Consider the following 21487-nt stretch of genomic DNA (forward strand, 5'->3'; position numbering starts at 1 on the left):
GTGTTTCTCCAAATATTTTGAAGATCATTCTCAAGTTACTTCTTAGGCACAAATGCAACTTGTAAAATTAGGCAGCAGAGGATACCCATTAATCTGTGCACCTTAGTAGTCATATTTATATTATATTTTTTGTCAATATTTTGTTCATCTTTTACAAACAATTGGAACTGCATTTAATTGATTTTAATAAATTAAGTCAAATGTTCTACAAAATAAATGGATATAAGGCAGCTCAGCAGTTCAGGTTCCAATATTGTTATGTCCAACATTTGTATAGTGTCCTAAGACTTACATTCATTACAATATATACTATGAAGAAAGAAACATATATAACTTACATATTCATCAACTAAATGGTATTGAGAAATCTACAATTTAAAATCAGATTAGCTATACACTAGAAATAATAAGGAAATGAAAACAATCCATCAAATTTCATTCTCATGAAATTACTCAAAAATTGAATTTTCCCAAAAAAATTAAAATTCAAATGCATTTTGATAATGTTAGTATTTATATCTACATTCTATCCTATATTTGTAGGTTGATTGGTTAGGTCTTACATGCAGCTGCTATTTTCCTGTTAGTTGAAAATTGGAAATTGCCAGTGAAGTGGTGTTTCAGATTGGAGTTCACTACAAGCATCTCATACAAATCTGTTTCCTCATTATTTTGAAGGTGTTGGTCCAACAGGAGCAGCTATTATCAACCCTCAGTTTCAGACAGCAAGTATCACAATAGAGGGCAGTAATGACCCACATGGTGTAGTCCAGTTTGCCACCAACTCCCTGAATGTCAGGGTAGATGAAGGCAACCGTACAGTGAATATCCAGGTGGACAGGAAGTTTGGAGCCATTGGTACAGTTGATAATAATAATGATAATAATAATAATAATAATAATGATAATGATAATAATGACTTTATTTAAAGAGGGTGACACAATTCGTTGCATGGAAGTAAACCTCCTTGTGGCCCTCTAGTATATGCATATTTACATTGAAAATATATGTACATAGTTACACACACACACACACACACACACACAAATCACTGATAATAAGCTATATTTGTATAATTTCACAATAAACAGAAAATATAAATAAACATGCTTTAACTGGGTACATTATATATATATATATATATATATATATATATATATATATATATATATATATATATATATATATATATATTACAAAAGTAGTGAGACAACAATGTGGAAAGTTAGTAAATTTATACTTTAAGTTGTAATGTATTTATGAAATCAAACAGGTTCCATTTTTCATCCATTGAATTAGATTATAATTAAATGCCTTTATATTTCTACTTTCTCTAATTTTCTTTGGGATTTTGTTCCAAATTAGCGATCTTGAGTATTGAAAACTTTTCTTATAGAGTTCTTAATTGTGTTTTAGGATGGAAAGGTAGTTATCTGAAATTGATCGTAAAATGGATGAAACTCTTGCCATTTACCTCCCTTTACTACTGCTAGGTGGTGCTAGTTTTAAGCTTTCACTCAGTACTATTGTCATAGGCTTGCAAGACCTCATGAAACTCCTATGAAATCTTCTTAAATTCAAACCATCCAGGTGTCTAAGGCAATTGCCTTTACAGATCACTGATATTTCAACTCAGTCCACATGGTTTTGAGTTTCAGGCTCTGACAACATGGGTATAAAGAAAGCTAATCAGTAACTTCCCATGGGTTGTTGGTTCTTCCCAGTGTTTTCCCAAATTCTTCCTCCACCAAATATACTGGCTGCCATGTATAGCCTATCATGTGCTAAGAAATGGTGTTAAATCCATCAAAAACCAAAAGACCATAATGCCAAAATGTGTTGTCAACTCAACCAGCAAGTCAGTTGATTATGGGTTATTCTTTGCAGTAATAGTGAGATAAATTTAAGTACTCCTGCATATATGGACAATATCTTTAAAAAATACATGATAAGTTCTATTCTGGTGAAGAGAAGGAATGACCTCCTCTCCCTCATAGGTTTAGTGAACTAGGAAAGGTTAGATCATGATTGATCCCAATAGTTTGTTCATCCGGACAAGGAGTGTATCACAGCAATACAATTGTTCATCTGGACAAGGAGTGTATCACAGTAATACCATTGTTCATCTGGACAAGGAGTGTATCACAGTAATACCATTGTTCATCTGGACAAGGATTGTATCACAGTAATACCATTGTTCATCTCCCTCCTGTTCAGGCATTACAGATTATCAAGGTTGATTTACAGTTGGGGAGTCCACATATTGCCATGAATGGTTGCCTTCAGTGGCAATTAGTGTCCAGATGAATTACCTCTTCAAATAAATCTTCTGGAAATGAACGTTATGATCAGATTTGATCATGTCTGGAAGGACCAACTCTATTGAAAAGTTTTCCATATCATGTCAGGCACTTGGTGGCCTACCTTCTCAAATGAAGATACATGTAGTGACTAAATCTCCTGACCTATGCATTCTGGTTTGGAACTTTATGCCCCTGGGGATGCTGTAAGGAGAGCTCTGCAAAGAAAAGAGTTTATCCTTTAGTTGTGGAGAGAATCTCGTAAGCTATATGCTAGCTGATTTTGACTTGAATATACCAAAATCAGTTGCGTGTTTCCTAAATGTAACCTGGGTTTAGATTGATCAATTCAGACCTTCAGCCATATCCTCAATGAAGCTACAAGGCATGCTTTCCAACAGCAAGCTACATGCCCTTTCAATGGACCTGTACAATATCCATTCATATCGGATTGTTCTGTGGTCAAATGATGCAGCCAGGCTTTGTAACTAAAAACAGGTTGCAATCAGCAAGCAACCAGGGAGTCATCAGATTGGCTGCAATTAGCAGTAAGAGAGTCAACATAGAGAGACTGCAGATAGCAGGCAATCAGAATCAACAGGGAGGCTGCAATCAGCAGGCAATCAGAGAGTCAACAGAGAGGCTGCAATCAGCAGGCAATCAGAATCAACAGGGAGGCTGCAATCAGCAGGCAATCAGAATCAGCAGAGAGGCTGCAATCAGCAGGCAATCAGAGAGTCAACAGAGAGGCTGCAATCAGCAGGCAGTCAGGGCATCAACAGAGAGGTTGCAATCAGCAGTCAGTCAAGGAGTCTACATAATGCCCCTTCTCTTCAATAGATACAAGCAACCATGCAAGACTCTGTCTGTGTCCACAAGCATTACTTGAAATCCACAGAATTTGTTGTCATGGAACAATACAATTCTTTCTCCCAGTGAAGGCCAATAAAAGTATAATCATCAGCATCCCCTATCATTGTGGCTGAAGAGATTTGTATGCTCAGAGTATGCTGAATTCTCAAAAGATCAGAATAGCCTCATGACAATTTCAGATCATGAAATTAGATTATTCTCTGTCAAGCCTCTCTATCAACCATAACATTTGTATCTGAGACATAACAGAAGTTATTCCCTGGTATGTGCAGTCAGCATTCTCTGGTTTTTGTATCAAGGATTTACCTTTGCAGAGACAAAATTTGAATTTGTTGGATCCAGTTGATGTCAGAAGAAGCTCATCATGGGTAGTAGCTTTGACTGTGCTCTCATTAGATCTTCCCAAAGTACGAAGAGTTGATACAATTTTTTAGTATGATCATTAGTACTTGCTTTTATCAAGTTAGAAGATTGGGCTGTCCTTCAATGCCATTCATTCTTCACTTGAAGGGTGCCTGTGATAGAGGTAGGTTGCTCCCTCCTCCTATTATCTATTGTTCTAATGTTAATGTGATCAGGGAATGTATTCAAAAAGGAGTAAATTATGTTTCACTGAGAATACTTAACCTGATCACCTTACAATAAACCCACTAAGTCACAGTCCCCACAAATACAAGCATCCTTGAATTGTTCAGATTAAAATTGGTTCCACCTAGTGGTGGTCGAGGGGAGATACTGTGTAAGAATTTCTTCTGTTTGTCTATATGGAATATACAGACAAAATTAATATTTTCATATTCTGGGGAAGGTTTCATTCAGAGTGTAGCTTATTTTCCTAAAGTGAATGGGTAAGTATTCTCAGAGAAGCACAGCTTTGAAGTATGCTTCCCTTTTTCCTGCTACATTTTGTTGCTTTCTGCATGTCATTCTCTTCTGACATTGACATGTTCTATTCCATCAAGAAAGGTAAAAGATGTTGTGATTGTTTCTGGACTTTGGAAACCATAGTCATGCATTATATTAGAGAATAATCTGATCACTAGAAACTTTAGTGTTTTATATTATAATTTTGCTAAAAGATTTTTAATTTTTAACTTATGCATTTTTTTAAATCATGAAAGTTGAACTGCACATATGGATTGTCCCATTTTTAAAATGTCAGGGATATTGTGGGAAATTCCATTCGTCTGTTACCATATCTCTTCTCAAACTGTTTGGTGGAATTTCACACAAGATGATAATTTGCTTCTCCCTTTGGTAACCATGTGAGAGAGGGTATTGTTTTGTTTTATTTCATCCCTTAGATCCCATTAAAATTATATGGTCACAATTGGAAGACCATGTGGGCTGGATGGGTTGGGATGGTAAGCAATAAGGCAGTATTATAAAAAGTAAAGAATATAGTGTGGAGATTTGCAATAACAAATCATTGAAATAGCTCAGGAGTTCTATCTCATGTCAGTTTTATATCCATACCTAAATACTTGGTAACTTTCAAATATAGATGTGGCCAGATGTTTCTTGCTGTCATTGTTTTACAGTGTTTATAATAAATCAGTATAACTTTTTTGGCATGCTTGAAAAATCAATTGACATAAATTATTACCATAATTTCAAGGTTTTCTGGTCATCTTATGAGAGAACTGTATTTAGCTAACGATAATACCATGCTTAATGATAAGGCCTGTCCCTTTTTTATTTCATTTTTATAACATGTGTATTACATTTTTATTACATTTTGGCAGATATTTACTAGAGATATCTTTGGTAATAAGCTCTGCCCCAACACTTTTGTATAAATTAGGTTGGCCTCCTGGTCTTCTCAAAGGACAAATACAGTATTTGGTTAATAAATGGTTTTTTTTCTTTATTCAGAATAATATCTTTATCATTTCAAGGTACTGTCCGAGTTGAGTACGAGGTGGTTTCGGGGTCCATATCTGTGTTGAGTGGTGAACAGGTATTGGCAACCCCAAACCAAGACTTTGTGGCCTTGAAGTCCTACATAGATCTTGGTGATGGAGTCATGGCAGGCACCATAAGTGTTCAGATTTTGGAGGATAACATACCAGAGGTGGATGAGGTATTCATCATCAGGCTAACCTTAGTTTCACTTCTCACTGATGGATCACCACCTCCAAGGCTAGGTAAGTTAATGCATAATAGTCTCCCCTGGCTTAATGCTCATATAAGTTAATCCTTAGGGCACACAGCTGATAATAGAGGCAATTTAAAAGTATTGGTTGGTACATCATCAAATGAAATAAAAATTTGGACTGCATTAATTTCTCAGTTCTCCACTTATATATATATATAAAATGGGATTTAAAGTGTTGGTATAAGCACTTTGATATATCAATACTATTGGTATACCAAATTGTGATCCACCTATGGCGCAATAATACGCATATATGAACATTTTAGCAATCATCTACAGTTGAATCTAGATCAATGATAAATTTCCACACATTAATCATTAGTGACATATGAAAATAACAATAAAAGTATTAATAATCCTTGTTTTCTAAATGAATTTAATATGGTACACATTTTCATCACAATCCTTTCTGCTTCCTGTTCCCCCTCCCCTCTCATGCATAATAGACAAGCTACGCAGAAATGTGGAGTGAGAGAGAAAAGGAATTTGGGCTTCAAATAGAAATTACACCAAGTAAGAATAGGATTCGTTATAACAATACATGTGCACTTTCCTTGGGAATTATCTACAGTGTTTATCAATGATGCAAAGTTGCAAACCATGTCGACATTCTACAGTAAATTCCTAAGTTATGTGGTACACATACTGTGATGTATTTAATGTTTTATTGTTGTTTCTTAAACATACTATAAAAGTTATTATTAATTAAATATGAAAATGAACAAAGGCCTCTCTCTCTCTCTCTGTCTGGACCATTGTAGCAAGATACAGGCTAAAATCTATGAAATGACAAACGTAGAGGAGTTTTGTTTGTGTCATCCCATGATGTCTCTGGACTTATGAATGATAGTAAAAGTTAAGTCAAACTGACCAAAGGATGAGAGAGAGAGAGTTTATGGTCAGTGGTACTGTTTCTAAAGCAGAATAATGACTTAGATCAACTTCAAATATATTAAAATATTTTAATTACGTCTTGTTGGTTCATCATTTTGCTTAGCTTGTATTCCACAATAATTCCCATGAGCCAGTAGGTGAATAGCTTAGCGTTCGTGTAAATGGTGTAGCTAACCTAGAGTTTATAGTGCTCTACGTTTATTATTAAAACCATCATTCAAGTTTAAATCATAAGTGTGTATTATATTGATTTAACCAATGTGAGAACAAAAAGAAACTAAGATAAGAAAACAATCAACTTATCAATATGCAAAAGTGATTGTGAATAGCCACAAAAGGCATAGAACTACATTTTGTAGCGGACACACTCGGGATGTGAGGAGTTCATTCACTCGATCAATACACGGCTGCCTGTAGTAAATCTTAACTCCATTCAAAGGGCAAATATATATATTTGTATGTGATATAAATAAAATATATGAACAGTATGTATTCTGTATCAAGGAAATACCACTCTTTGTATACATTTTTCATTAAAAGGAAACTCGGCAAGCCTCATCTTCTTTGGACCCTTTTTCTAACAAACCAGAAAATGTTGAGTGTTTTTTCTTCAGCTTGTGAGGATTGAATTAGTGAGGGAGTGTATTACAATCAAGTAAGAATTACAGAAATGTATTTTACTTTTAATTGTGCTTTATCCAGCTAAGTAAAGTTGACTTAGTGCCTGATTGAATCATAGGGGGAGTAAAGTGGCATGGACAGCAGGCACACTACCCTTAGTATTGACTTTTGATAGGATATCTGATTGGTGTTATATATGTAAAGCCTGATTAGGAGATTTTGGTCCAAAACAAGTAGTACCGAATATGACACATTTTAAGATTTTTATCATCAGCATGGTATCTTTTTCAGCATCCAATGGTACAGTGTCTCAGGTGATCATTAATGCTAATGATGGGACCAAAGGAATTGCCAAGTTTGCACCAGACTCTGCTGTGTAAGTTGTTTTCTGTCAGGCATGTAAAACAAAACTCAATGGAACTTTATATTTTAAATTTACCCTTATCAGGTTTGATACATGCACAAGCCAGCCTGGATAAGCTGCCTCACCATGTTGTTGTAAAATGTACTTAGCTCCCATTTCCTTGATATAGGCACAAGCCAGTCTGGGTAAGCTGCCTTACTATGTTGTTGTAAAATGTACCTAGCTCCCATTTCCTTGATACATGCACAAGCCAGCCTGGATAAGCTGCCTCACCATGTTGTTGTAAAATGTACTTAGCTCCCATTTCCTCGACAGAGGCACAAGCCAGCCTAGGTATGCTGCCTCACTGTGTTGTTGGAAGATGGACTTAGCTCCCATTTCCTCGATATAGGCACAAGCCAGCCTGGGTAAGCTGCCTTACTATGTTGTTGTAAAACGTACCTAGTGCCCATTTCCTTGATATAGGTACAAGCCAGCCTAGGTAAGCTGCCTTACTGTGTTGTTGGAAAATGTTCTTAGCTCCCATTTCCTTGATATAAGCACAAGACAGCCTGGGTCAGCTGCCTTACTGTGTTGTTGCAAAATGTACTTAGCTCCCATTTCCTTGATATAGGCACAAGCCAGCCTGGGTAAGCTGCCTTACTGTGTTGTTGGAAAATGTTCTTAGCTCCCATTTCCTTGATATAAGCACAAGACAGCCTGGGTCAGCTGCCTTACTGTGTTGTTGCAAAATGTACTTAGCTCCCATTTCCTTGATATAGGCACAAGCCAGCCTGGGTAAGCTGCCTTACTGTGTTGTTGGAAAATGTACCCAGCTCCCATTTCCTTGATATAGGTACAAGCCAGCCTGAATAAGCTGCCTTACTGTGTTGTTGTAAAATGTACTTAGCTCCCATTTCCTTGATACATGCACAAGCCAGCCTAGGTAAGCTGCCTTACTGTGTTGTTGTAAAATGTACTTAGCTCCCATTTCCTTGATATAGGCACAAGCCAGCCTGGGTATGCTGCCTCACTGTGTTGTTGTAAAATGTACCTAGCTCCCATTTCCTTGAATAGGCACAAGCCAGCCTGGGTCAGCTGCCTTACTGTGTTGTTGGAAAATATTAATTAAAATGTACCTAGCTCCCATTTCCTTGATACAGGCACAAGCCAGCCTGGGTCAGCTGCCTTACTGTGTTGTTGGAAAATATTAATTAAAATGTACCTAGCTCCCATTTCCTTGATATAGGCACAAGCCAGCCTGGGTCAGCTGCCTTACTGTGTTGTTGGAAAATATTAATTAAAATGTACATAGCTCCCATTTCCTTTGCATAATATGCCCATTAAATATGTTAAAAGCACCATTAAAAATACCAACCAATCAATCATGATCATTATTTATGATGTGAACTAAATTATGTCCGTTTTTTTAAATGAATTATGTATACCCATCGTAACATGAACCTAACAAGTTGGTCACCATGTTCATTTTTCATACTTTGGTAAAGAAACTTGATTTACCTGATCACAGTCCAATTTTTATTAAACATATGCCACATGGCTACAGTACAATATTAATTAAACATATGCCACTTGGCTACAGTCCAATTTTAATTAAATATATGCAACTTGGCTACAGTCCAGTATTAATTAAACATATGCCACTTGGCTACAATCCAATATTAATTAAATATATATCACTTGGCTACAGTCATGTTTTAATTAAATTTATGCCACTAGGCTACAGTCCAATTTTAATTAAATACAAACCACTTGGCTACAGTCCAGTATTAATTAAACATATGCCACTTGACTACAGTCCAATTTTAATTATAGATATGCTCGTTGGCTATTTGAGTGTGATAGTTTTAGTTCTCATCAAATACTTGTTTGAATGCAAAATTTTAATATTTTAATAAAATCTTGTAATTAAACAGGCTAAAATACTTGTGTACAACCAGAGCTTTATTTTTCTTCATTTTTCCCGCTGTCACTTTCTTTTATTTTCAGTGTGTCTGTTGATGAAGTCAGTAAAAACATCTCTCTGACAGTGTTACGGGACATGGGAACCTTTGGCGATGTCTCTCTCTTCTTTTATGCACAGAGTGTTGTTGATGGAACAAATCTTGGGCTGGACTACAGAATTACCCCAGAGGTAGAGTACACCACAATTTATTATGTTTGGAAAAGCTTAAAAGGTGAAAAGGTCTTTAAAATAATCTCATTAAAAACAATAATGAATATTACTCTATGTCTGTTATAAATTATGAGGTGTAATTCATTATTGTTAAATTTTCTTGTCAGGAGAGTAAATGCTAAATTTCCCTTATTCTTATGCCCTTACGATCATGATTCTGGATATAATGTGGTATGACTTTGGACCCAGTGACTAAAATGAAACCATTTTACTTGACTTATTCTGTCAGATGTATGACAATAGTTGTTGAAAGAAAAAAAACACTGAGCTTTTTATTAAGCCTTTATTTCTATTTCATTTGCCTGGTATTAGACAGTGTGTATTATGTTATGATGTTGTTTGCCAATCCATCTAGCTGTTACCAGCTCTGTTTTCCACACATAACTCAAACTGCCCACCATCTACAGTTACCAAGCTTTGCAGATTGTTTTTAGCTGGGTCAAGAAAAAACCTTTTGATTTTGGTATCAGAAGTTTATGTCATCAAGGTTACTGTGGCTGAAAGAAAAATGGTTTCTCCAGAGTAGCTCAAGTTCTCTACCATCTACCCTTACCAAGCCTTGTGGATAGCTTGCACTTGGGCAGGGACATTTTTGGTCAAAATGGTTTAATTACAATAACTCAATGTTTCCATCAGCTGTGGTTGCTTTTCATTGTAAATCACATGAACATGTTGTAAAAGGTTAAGATCACTGTTTCTAAAATGATAAAAATGGATTCAACACAATAACAATAGTTCTACCACGCAGCTAGACCAAAGTTTGTGATTGACTTGCACTTGATGCTTATTTTTTTTGACGTTCAGAGGCCAAGGTTGTTGACTGAAAGAATAAAATGTGTGTCTTTCAATAACATTAGTTCTACATCACACATCTGGACCATATTTTGTGGATGGCTTATATTTAGGGTAATTAGGATAAAACCCATTGATTTTGAGGTCAAAAGGTTAAGATCAGGGTTGATATGATAGTGGTTTCTATCCAGAAAATTTCAGCCAGCTACATAGAGGACTACTGAACATGGGATGGGTGTATAATTTGCCCATTTTGGTTGTCTTTTTAAAACATTATTAGTTTACAAAATGAAATGCACAGATATCTTGAAGTGAAAAGATATTGAATTTACTAAAATGGTTTCCAAGGCAGTTTGTTAACCTTCTTCTGTCAAAACACATTTTTATTGAATTTGGTTCATAATGCAGATAGCAGTTATAGAGTTAACTACCATATCATGATGAGAGAGACATGGGTACTAGCAGTTATAGAGTTTTATCACATAGTTTTTACACTTTGCCTATAGTGTAGTTTAATATTTTTGATATTATAACATGTGAACATATCACTTTATGTGATTCTGATTGGTCCAAATAAGCCCATGAAACTGTTGTGCAGTATTCTTTTTACTGATTGGCTGTGATTGTGGAAAAAGCTTTTTAACCCCTCCTTCTGGAATGTTTTGTTTTGAAATAAAATGTTGGTGGCCATTTTTCAACTTGACTCACGAAAGGAAATCGAGGAAAAATTATCTCTGCTGTATGAATATGGACAAGTTACCCCCACAGAGGTTTGTTATATTATGTATAACAATATCATGAAAAGAAAAATGGCGTAAAACTACAAGACAGGAAAACATTAAGAAGTAAAACTAAGGGTATTACTCATTTGATAGCGAGTGGCAGGGTGGGAGGAGGGGGCTGGTATATCTGTATCACAATATAGAATCTACCCTATATACAAGAATGGCTTAAATGTTAACTTACAGAAGTAAATAAACTCTCCTCTGTTCACAGAAGAATGCGGACATAAATGGGTGTCCCGACTGACAGAACTTGATCCAACCACAACATGTTTACGAAGTAAATGTGTGATGCAATTTATCCAACTCAAATAGAAATTTATTTAGATCTCCTGTACAATATATTGTTCCAAATCAAATACTGCAAATATCCAGTCACAAATGCATTACAGTAATTATGGGAACTTCTGCATCCTGTAATCCTATTTCACATGAAACTCACAACAATGTAATGTTTAGTTCTGAAAGAGACATTTTAGGGTAAACATGTACTCTAGGCCTACTGTGTACCATATGAAAGAATGTGGGATCACATCACATTGATCATTCTGTTTTAAAAAAATGATTTTGTTGTTATAAAATGTTCTGTTATTAAGATGGAAGCTTTTTCTTTGATTTATAGTTAGTTCAACTTTGTTTGGGACTATATTTTATGCACAACAAATGAAAGGTGCACCATTTGTCAGAATGAAGGAAACATTTGTTCTTCTTTCTCTTTAAATAATTTCCACTGAAGTAAAAACTATGATATAAAAAGAATCTCACATGGGTAATGATTTAATATTTATGAAACTCATTGAATAATGTCCAACTTTACATAGCCTTGGCTTGTAAAAGCTGGATATTATTAAAATCATTTCATAAATTCAATATTAAGTCATTACCCATTTGAGATCCTCTATAACTACCATATCATGATGGAGAGATATGGGTACTGGCAGTTATAAAGTTAACTACCATATCATGATGGGAGAGATATGGGTACTGGAAGTTATAGAGTTAACTACCATATCATGATGGAGAGATATGGGTACTGATATTGTTTCAGAAAAAAAGCTCAGATCTTATGATTTATAATTCTGTAGCACATTCAATATTTAATTTCTATGTATTCATATTAGTCCCTCAAAAAATAACTTTTGTTCTGCAATGTGTCTGTGGTTAATAATCCATGGATCATTAGTTAATGTATGTTTTGCATTCAACAAAAAGAGACTACCTATTTATTATCGGAAATTTATGATGTATATCTTTCAAGAAAACATAACATTTGCTTCACTTCTGAAAAAGACTTGTTCCAGCAAACAAAGGTATGGGGTATCAGAAGGAATCTATCTTGAATTATACATTAGTGTGGTGTGTTAATCTAGATCAATAAAAATTTTATGTATTGACCAGTCCAGTCAAGATCTAACGGGTAGTGGACTTTAAAAAGAGTATCTTCTGGCCCTTATTCCTCTCTCCCATACCTTTATTTCTGAAACAGCCCTAAGTGACTGGAGCAAGGGAATCCAGTTCAGAAGCTGATGAGAAATAATCTTTTTGTTTATTTATATCTATGTTCAATACGTCACACATACAATGTTGTTACTAAGCTCACCTTTATGTTTTTTCACTTTCAGAATTTAGTAAGTTGATTTTTAATAATTTTCAAAATATTTTCTATGGGAAATCTTGCAAATAATAATTGACATCCAATACACAAATAAGAAATAAATGAACCAAAATAATTCTTTAATATTGCTTATATAGACATTTTTTTCTAAGAATAATGGTATCTGGATATTGGTGGTGGGATTTTATCCACACTATTCTTGGTGTTGTAGGATGACCAGTCAGATTACAATTTGATGGCTATTTGAGTCTTAAAAAAAAATGTCTTTTGGTTGTCAGAACATTTAATTATTGTGAATAGCCCTTATTAATATCTGTATGTTTAGAATTTTTGCAAGATTACATTCTAGTTTGTACAAAATGGTCAGGGCTGAACTGTGCATATATCCTAAAAACAGCTATCTCCCAAAAATAGCTGTGGAAAAGAAACATTTTAAAGTATTACAGTGTATATCCTATCTTGTATACAATGAAATATTTTACAGTGATTTTCCACAAGCAACTTACAGGTGACATATGTTGCAGGGATTTATAAAAATCTGATAAAACTCAGCTTGCCCAGGAAAAGCGGGCAAGAAAATTGAACTTGCCCCAAACATTATTTTCCATAATATGGTATGTTTTAAGGAAGTCACATTATATTTAATACAAATTTTGTTTTCTTTTTATCTTTGGTGGCAACTTAAAACCATATGGAAATAATTAGTTATAAAAAGTATACATATAAGTAGTACAATTAGATATATATGTGGATCAGAAAGAGAATACAGATATAACTAAATAGTCCAAAAGCACACAAGGACATATATATATAGACAGATAAATGGAGAGAGAGAGAGAGAGAGAGAGAGAGAGAGAGAGAGCATAATATTGTCACCATGAAATCAATGACATACATAAAAATATTTGACATTCAACTTTTTTGAATAATTTGAGTACACTTTGTTTTGTCCATTTAATTGTTTGCCAAGCACTAAGTAAATATTGGTATCTTGTAATAATCACATAAACAACATATCAAAACACTGGATGATACATTTTCATAACATCAATTACACGTTGGGTTAATCTTCCTGGTGTTTAATCAGTTTTTCAATTTTATTTCCAAACACATCTGTCAAAGAAATCTCACAGATTATACTCTTAACAATTATATTCACCATAAATCAGTAACATACATCAAAACAATATTTGACAATCCATTTTGTTATACTCGACAATCTGATTTGTTAGAGTCGACAATCCAACTGAGGCTAACTTAGAACCTGAAAGTCAGCAAATCATGGATATGTATACAAATATTACAACTAACATGTAACTGAAGTGTTAATATGTATTCCTTGTTTGTCAACTTGCTTTAAATAGTAAATACTCATGGCCAGTTAACTAGAAGAAGAATGTAGTACATATAAATGCCATATTTATGTACTGTGATAAGATCCCCTTGTCAGAAAAATAGTTCGCACAGAACTACTCTTTTATATATCTGACCTGGTCCTACAATGAAAGACATCCACCCATATATTTATGTTATTTAGGTGAACCCAAACACCATAAATATCAGGGTGGATGTCTTACACTGTAGGACAAATATATATTTGACCCAGACCACCGAATTCTTATATCGTTATCTCAGTTTTTTGCATGGGCAAGTGCCTTGCAAACTTGAGCTTGTCCCAACAGAATTTGAGCTGCGTGTAGTTAGGTAAGTGGATTCGTAAATCTCTGCAAGTTTTTTACATAATGATGTCACTTCTAATCTCATTTAAGTCAGATGTAATTAAGATCCAACATGGGGGCACTAATTAGACTGCTTTTTTTTGGATATAAAGATGTTTACTGGGAGAAGAAAACAGCTGCTAAATTTCAGAAATTACAGATTTTAATCCCTTCACTCCCACTCATTTTTTAAACATTTTTTTTATCAGCATATATATGTGTTGGTGATGGTTGTTTCACTGGAATTGGTCTTATTCACATTTTAGTTGGATATGGATTCTATTTTCACTTCCGCTTTCAGTTCTCACCTCACCCAGTTTTCAGCATGCTTTTGCAGCAAGAATTTGCAGCAGGTGGAAGAGGTAAGATGCTATCACCCTGTGTCAGGATGCAACTGCCTTACATTAATCACCTTTCCCATGTCCATTAGACTGTCCGTTCACACTACATGTAGCTAACAAAACTCTGCAACATAGATGGATGATATTTGATAGGTAAATTGCTGTCCATGCCATAGATGTGCATTTTATAGGTTTCATTTTTTACAGTTCAATTTGTATAGAATTTCTGTTCCTTGTTAATTAATTTCAAACTTCCACTACAGCTAATCACAGTTACAAGCATAGGTTTTGAACCATTAAACACATTCTTATGCAATTTGATATCTACATTATCTCACAGACCTAGACATGCTCTTTACAGATTTTGGCTCATCACTTTCATTTTTTAATGGCCCTTGAATGTTATCTTCATATCTTCACATGATATGCTGCTTGTAACCAACATAGCTCAAGGTCCATTCAACATATGCAATTTTTTATGAACATGGCCTCATAGACATGGATTTGATTTGTATGGGCTTTGTAATGTCGTCACCTTTTTGGAGAGATTTTGGCCCTTCACATTTAGCTTCATATCTTCACATGGGTTTGTTGCTTATAACTGGCAATGTTCTAGAATTATTCAACTCATTCTGATGCAATTTGGTCTAAACATTGTCTCATTGACCTAGATGCAACTTTTATGGTTTCTGTTTCATTTACTTTGTTTTGGACAGAGTTATGCCATTGTCAAGCAAATTCTTGCCTTACATGGAAACTTAGAATGTTGCTTGCAATCAGCACAGGTCAAAAACCATTCAACATATTTTGACAGAATTTGGTAAGAAAATTGTCTTTAGATCCAGATGTCCTGGGGGGGGTGGGTATCATCTATACAATTTCTAACAGAAGTATGGCCCTTGTCAATAAATTGGCATCTTTACATAGAATGTTGCTTGTAATCAACATATCTAAACAAAATCATTCAACATATTTTGATGCGATTTGATGTGAAATTTGTTTGATAGTCCTAGATTTTTGAGTGTCTTTTATGGGTTTTTTGTCTCATTTTCACATATTTATAGAGTTATGGCCCTTGTTGATAAACTTGATATCTTTAAATGGGATGAATTCTGCATTGATGAATCTTTGAAGGAGTTGGATTTCAAGCATTCCACATCATCATTTAAAAGTCTTTGAATGCATATCTTCTCCAAACTTTGTTTTTCAAAAAAGTTTTTTTTTGTTGGTTTGAGGCCCAACAAATGGTAGCAATGGGGGCACTTGGCAATGTATCCATTGCTAGTAGCTCTAAATCAGTTCTGTTTTCAGTGTAATGCTTATTATTATAAATGAATTATGGCAATATTAATGAAATACCTTTTATTTTCACATTTTTATTGGACATTTGGCTATTTACCAAATTTTGTGACAAATAGTGACATGTTCAGTTGCCTAGTGAATCATAAATGAGCTTCAGTATAGAATTTTCCATTATGGATTTAGTATTTGAATTTAGTCATTATTTATAATTTTATCAGTATTTTCTTTAGTAATTCCATTATTTTCTTGAAAGATTTTTTTAATTCAAAACTATTAACCATTTGATTCATTGATTGTTTCGTCATAATTAAAACTGCTGATCTGATATCCAATATGGTTGTCACAGTTGTCATCCTGAAAATATTATTTCTTGTCCTAGATGGAAAGTCATAGCAACATTGGGTTTTCACAAGAAGACTTCTTATGATGTCTAGTTGGACCTAAATGAAAATGGTGCCAATATGATATCCAGTATGGCCACCATGGCAGGCATCATGAACTTGTTATTGCTACTCCTACTAGATGGAAAATCATATAAAAAAAACTAATTATGAAATCGAGTTAGTCCTAAACGAAATGGTGCTGATCTGACTTCAGATTGGGCTGCCAAAATGAACATATTGAAAATCGTGTTACTAATTCTCCTGAATGGATGGTCATATCAACATGGAGTTTTTACCAAAGGTCCTCTAATGATGTCTAGTTTGTCCTCAATGAAAATGGTGCTAATCTTACATCTAATATTTCTGCCACTGTGGCTAATTTGAAAATCTTATGACTGAGACATAATAGATGTTTACAGCACCAAGCAGTCAAAAAGAAGAAATGGTCTTATAAAGAATTCATGGGATTTCTTTTAGACATGATAGCAATAGTTCATTTGAAGGACTCATGTTATACAGTACCAATAGTTATAATTAGTCACGATCTAGACAGTACCTCACAAGCTACACGGTGACCCGACAAAAGAGCGCACAACAAAAGAGCACCGACAAAAGAGTGCAGACAAAAGAGCATCGACATAAGGCACAGATAAAAGGGCACCGACAAAAAAGAGCGCCGACAATTAAGTGCAATAAAGTGTAGTTTCTTTTCAAAGTTTTGCATATATAGTGAAAAGTTTAGTACAAACTTTATTTGTAAAAAGTTTATTAATAAAGAAACATGGATAAGATCGAATCACTGCAATCATCCATCGATTTTCAAATTGATCAACCATTTCTGGTTGGAGCAAGCTCATGTCGAAATAGAAATGGAACGTCATCTATCTGGAGTGATTCAGCCACAAGCTTCTAAGAACAAATATGTCCAGCTCAACAGAAGGTTACAAGCGCTTCTTACAACATATGCCAACGATAATGTGATAGATTATCTATGAGGCATTGTCCACAATTTAGAAATTTAACTATAAATCAAAGTACGTATATGTTATTAAAGTGTCTTCTAATCTTCAAAACTTGTACACTTCATCTAAATTATTTAGAATGTTTTAATATTATATTATTTTTCTAACCTGCACAATTGTGTCTGGCACTGTTTTGTTGGTAATTTGACACTCTTTTGTTGGCAATTAAAGGTCGCTCTTTAGTTGGCGCCCTTATGTTGGAGCTCTATTGTTTGCACTCTTTTGTCTTGCGCTCTTTTGTCGGTGTGCCAAGCTACACAGTACCAATAGCTATAATTATACACTAGCTACACAGTACCAATAGCTATAATTATTTACAAGCTACACAGTACAAATAGCTATAATTATACACAAGCTACACAGTACCAATAGCTATAATTATACACAAGTTACACAGTACCAATAGCTATAATTATACACAAGCTACACAGTACCAATAGCTATAATTATGCACAAGCTACACAGTACAAATAGCTATAATTATACACAAGCTACACAGTACCAATAGCTATAATTATACACAAGCTACACAGTACCAATAGCTATACACAAGCTACACAGTACCAATAGCTGTAATTGTACACAAACTACACAGTACCAATAGCTTTAATTATACACAAGCTACACAGTACCAATAGCTATAATTATACACAAGCTACACAGTAAAAATAACTATAATTATACACAAGCTACACAGTACAAATAGCTGTATTATACACATGCTACATAGTACAAATAGCTACAAATATTCACAAGCTACACAGTGCCAGTAGTTATAATTATATACAAACTACACAGTACAAATAGCTATAATTTATACACATGCTACACAGTATCAATAGCTATAATTATACACAAGCTACACAGTACCAATAGCTATAGCTACACAAAAGCTACACAGTACAAATAGCTATAATTATACACAAGCTACACAGTACCAATAGCTATACACAAGCTACGCAGTACCAATACCTATACTTATACACAAGCTACACAGTACCAGTAGTTATAATTATACACAAACTACACAGTACCAATAGCTTTAATTATACACAAGCTACACAGTACCAATAGCTATAATTATACATAAGCGACACAGTAAAAATAGCTATAATTATACACAAGCTACACAGTACCAATAGTTATAATTATACACAAGCTACACAGTATCAATAGCTACAATTATGAACCAGTAGCTATAATTTTACACAAGCTACACAATACCAATTGCTACAATTATACACTAGCTACACAGTACCAATAGCTATAATTATACACAAGCTACACAGTACCAATAGCTATAATTATACACAAGCTACACAGTACCAATTAGTTTAATTATATACAAGCTACACAGTAGCAATAGCTATAATTATATACAAGCTACAAAGTACCAATATCTATAATTAATCACAAGCTACACAGTACCAATAGCTATAATTACACACAAGCTACACAGTACCAATAGCTATAATTATACACAAGCTACACAGTACCAGTAGCTATAATTATACACAAGCTACACAGCACCAATAGCTGTAATTAGTCACAAACTACAAAGTACTAATAGATATAATCATACATCAGCCACACAGTACAACTAACTATAATTAGTCACAAGCTACACAGTGTAATTAGCTATAATTAGTCACAAGCTACACAGTACCAATAACCATAATTAGTCACAAACTGCACAGTACAAATAGCTATAATTATACACAAGGTACACAGTACAATTATCAATAATTAGTCACAAGCTATACAGTGCCAATGGCTATAATTATACACAAGCTATGCAGTACCAATAGCTATAATTATACACAAGCTACACAGTACAAATAGCTATAATTATACACAAGCTACACAGTACCAATAGATATAATTATACACAAGCTACACAGTACCAATATGTATAATTATACACAAGCTACACAGTACAAATAGCTATGATTATACACAAGCTACACAGTACAGATATATATAATTATACACAAGCTACACAGTACTAATAGATATAATTATACACAAGCTACACAGTACAGATATATATAATTATATACAAGCTACACAGTACAAATAGCTATAATTATTCTCAAGCTGTTTTGATAAGTTTCACCTTTAGATAAATATGAAATCAAAAGCTTGATTGAAGGAAGATGCAGAATAAACCAAATGAAGTCTTCTGATAATTCAAATATAATAATTAAGTTAGCCTACCTGCTGTATTCATCTTTTGATTTTTTGTCATGTATGTTTTTCTTTACTTTTGAGAAATGCAAGGTTATTTTGCAGGGTCCTGTTACACCTAAGGCTGCAACAATTACACATGTAAAAGGCTTAGTTTTATGTACTGCCTGGATGCTTTAACAAAACTAGAAAATGTGTAAACAAACATTCATGTGGCTGTCATAAAAGTAGGAACTAACCATAGCAATTCTGTCTTTCCATATCTTTGCTAAAGGGGATTGTTTGGTAGGATTTTCATGTTAATTATTTACTGAAAATGTGATTATTTTTGACCTCAGATAAGGCTTCACTAGGAAGGAAAGCTGAATTTCATGAGATCTGGTTATTAAGTACATTACATAGTTTTATATTCTGGTTGATTTACTGATAATGCTCATAAAAATTTCTTCAAAGTATTTCCATTAAATAACATATTTCCTAACCACACCTTTAATTAGTAACATTTTCCTTTTAAGAAACACCATTTTATGTTTTGTAGCTCTCACAAAACCAAGACATCAGCATGTCCATGCAATACATCTCATTCCATTATCAAATTTCATCCAGGACATCTAACTGAAGGAAACAAAATCAGTACATTACTAGGGATACATTACTGTAGGAAACAAAATCACTACAATACTGGGGATGACTTGCTGTAGGAAACAAAATCACTACAATACTGGGGATGCCGTACTGTAGGAAATAAGGTCACAATAACCATAGGGATGCCATACTGTAGGAAACAAGATCACTAAAACCATAGGGATGCCATGCTGTAGGAAACATGATCACTACAGTCCTTTGGATGCCATGATGTATCAAACAAGATCACTACAATCCTAGGGATGCATTACTATAGGAAATATGATCACTACAATACTAGGGATGCCATACTATAGGAAACAAGATCACTACAATGCTGGGGATGCCTTACTATAGGAAACAAGATCACTACAATCCTTAGGATGCCTTACTGTAGGAAACAAGATCACTACAATCCTAGGGATTCTGCACTGAAACTGCAAAAGATGTATAGAATATGGAACGATAAAAAGTTTACATTGAAGCATATGCTTCTTAATGACAGTCCACTATGCAGCAAGCCCTAACTGTTCAGAAACAGCTGAGTTTCTAATTGTTTAGTTTAAGCAGTATTATTTTGGTTATTTTAAGAAGTGTGCATGTTTAGACATTTTGGTAAATGTTGCAGCCTTAGTTACACCACACTGAATATTTGCACAAAAGTATCTCATAAGTTACTATGTTTTATGCAAGAGTTTTGATATATACTATAATACTCACATGTAAGTTGGCTCCAGCTACAAAAAGCATAGACCCTGATCTGTCATTGCATAATGCACTGACATGTCAATGTCTTTATTGTTTGTTTGACTGATTACTCCTAATAAGCTGCATGGACTGAAAACTGCCAGTGCATTATACAAGGTGTATCTAGGCCTGTGCAATTGTCATTTGGATCTGGCATATGCATGATCTATGATCATTGTCATACAGCATCAGATGCAAATGATTTCCTTGCAATACTTGTAATTTTATATGTGCTTTTTCAGGAGCTGTTATTTGCAAATGGTGAGAATCAGAAAGTCATTTTGGTGGAGATCATAAATGATGACATACCAGAACCAGATGAGACATTTGAGGTCATCCTGTCCACCCCTACAAATGGTCTGGTGCTGGGTAGTCCCAATAGAGGTAAGGCAGTTATCTTCAACTTAAAAGTTCCTGGCTTATGTATTTATCATGATTGTACCAAAGATTATACTAACAACTCGTACTGTTGATGGCTCAGGTGTGTGTGTATATGTATGTTTGTATAGGGTTTAATGACACATCAGCACAATTTTGACTATATAGTGCCAAACAAAACCTAGGCAGCCAAAATTATATAGTAACTTC

The 21487-nt window shown here is 34.3% G+C and overlaps 1 protein-coding gene across 1 annotated transcript in view; it reads left to right on the top strand.

The window, feature by feature from the left end:
• LOC149802116 (adhesion G protein-coupled receptor V1-like) overlaps positions 1-21487 on the top strand; it is a 513020-nt gene that overhangs the window by 288829 nt on the left and 202704 nt on the right. Inside the window, exons 52-56 of the mRNA XM_089956897.1 lie at positions 679-858; positions 5072-5320; positions 7138-7222; positions 9200-9344; positions 21142-21283. Of these exons, the coding sequence (XP_089813023.1) occupies positions 679-858; positions 5072-5320; positions 7138-7222; positions 9200-9344; positions 21142-21283 (801 nt within the window). The remainder of the gene's footprint in view (positions 1-678; positions 859-5071; positions 5321-7137; positions 7223-9199; positions 9345-21141; positions 21284-21487) is intronic.

Source organism: Sinohyriopsis cumingii, chromosome 4 (assembly GCF_028554795.1).
Source record: "Sinohyriopsis cumingii isolate HCF-2022 chromosome 4, ASM2855479v2, whole genome shotgun sequence".
Taxonomy (NCBI): domain Eukaryota; kingdom Metazoa; phylum Mollusca; class Bivalvia; order Unionida; family Unionidae; genus Sinohyriopsis; species Sinohyriopsis cumingii.